General features: G+C 50.7%; 1 protein-coding gene across 1 annotated transcript in view; it reads left to right on the forward strand.

The window, feature by feature from the left end:
* Window positions 1-170: 170 nt before the first annotated feature.
* Window positions 171-538, forward strand: part of POLQ (polymerase (DNA directed), theta) — a 149,520-nt gene continuing 149,152 nt past the window's right edge. Inside the window, exon 1 of the mRNA XM_011950860.1 lies at window positions 171-264. Within this exon, the coding sequence (XP_011806250.1) occupies window positions 171-264 (94 nt within the window). The remainder of the gene's footprint in view (window positions 265-538) is intronic.

The following is a 538-nucleotide window of genomic DNA, read 5'->3' on the forward strand; positions in this document are numbered from 1 at the left end:
TGCTGCTGCTGCTGCTTCTGCTGCTTCTTCAATTTGAATCGCCGGTTCCTAAACCAAACCTGGGAGTGGGGGAAGAGGGGAGATTGTGGGCTGTTCTTGGAGAAGGCATTTGAGGCTTCTCCTGAGTGAAAACAGCCAGGTTATAATCTTAATGTCCTCTCAAATCCACCATGACACTGGGCTCTGCAAGAGCAGAGATGGGCATGACTGGAGTCAATAGGAGGGATGAGGAAGATCAGGTCTGGGACCCCAGAAAGGAAGAGAGTGGGCGTGTTTCAGGGTTTGTGATGGGGGTTCAGAGACAGGGTCCTGAACTCTAGAGAAGAGAGGCTAGTTCAGGGATCTAGGATCTAGGGAGAGGTGAATAAGTTGAACTGAAGGATTTTTAAGGATTATTTCAGGAGGCCTCTACTGTAAGGAATACTCCAATAAAAATGTATGACCGGCCGGGCGCAGTGGCTCACGCCTGTAATCCCAGCACTTTGGGAGGCCGAGACGGGCGGATCATGAGGTCAGGAGATCGAGACCATTCTGGCTA

The sequence above is a fragment of the Colobus angolensis genome, unplaced genomic scaffold (genome assembly GCF_000951035.1).
Source record: "Colobus angolensis palliatus isolate OR3802 unplaced genomic scaffold, Cang.pa_1.0 Scaffold31, whole genome shotgun sequence".
In the NCBI taxonomy this organism is placed as follows: Eukaryota; Metazoa; Chordata; class Mammalia; order Primates; family Cercopithecidae; genus Colobus; species Colobus angolensis.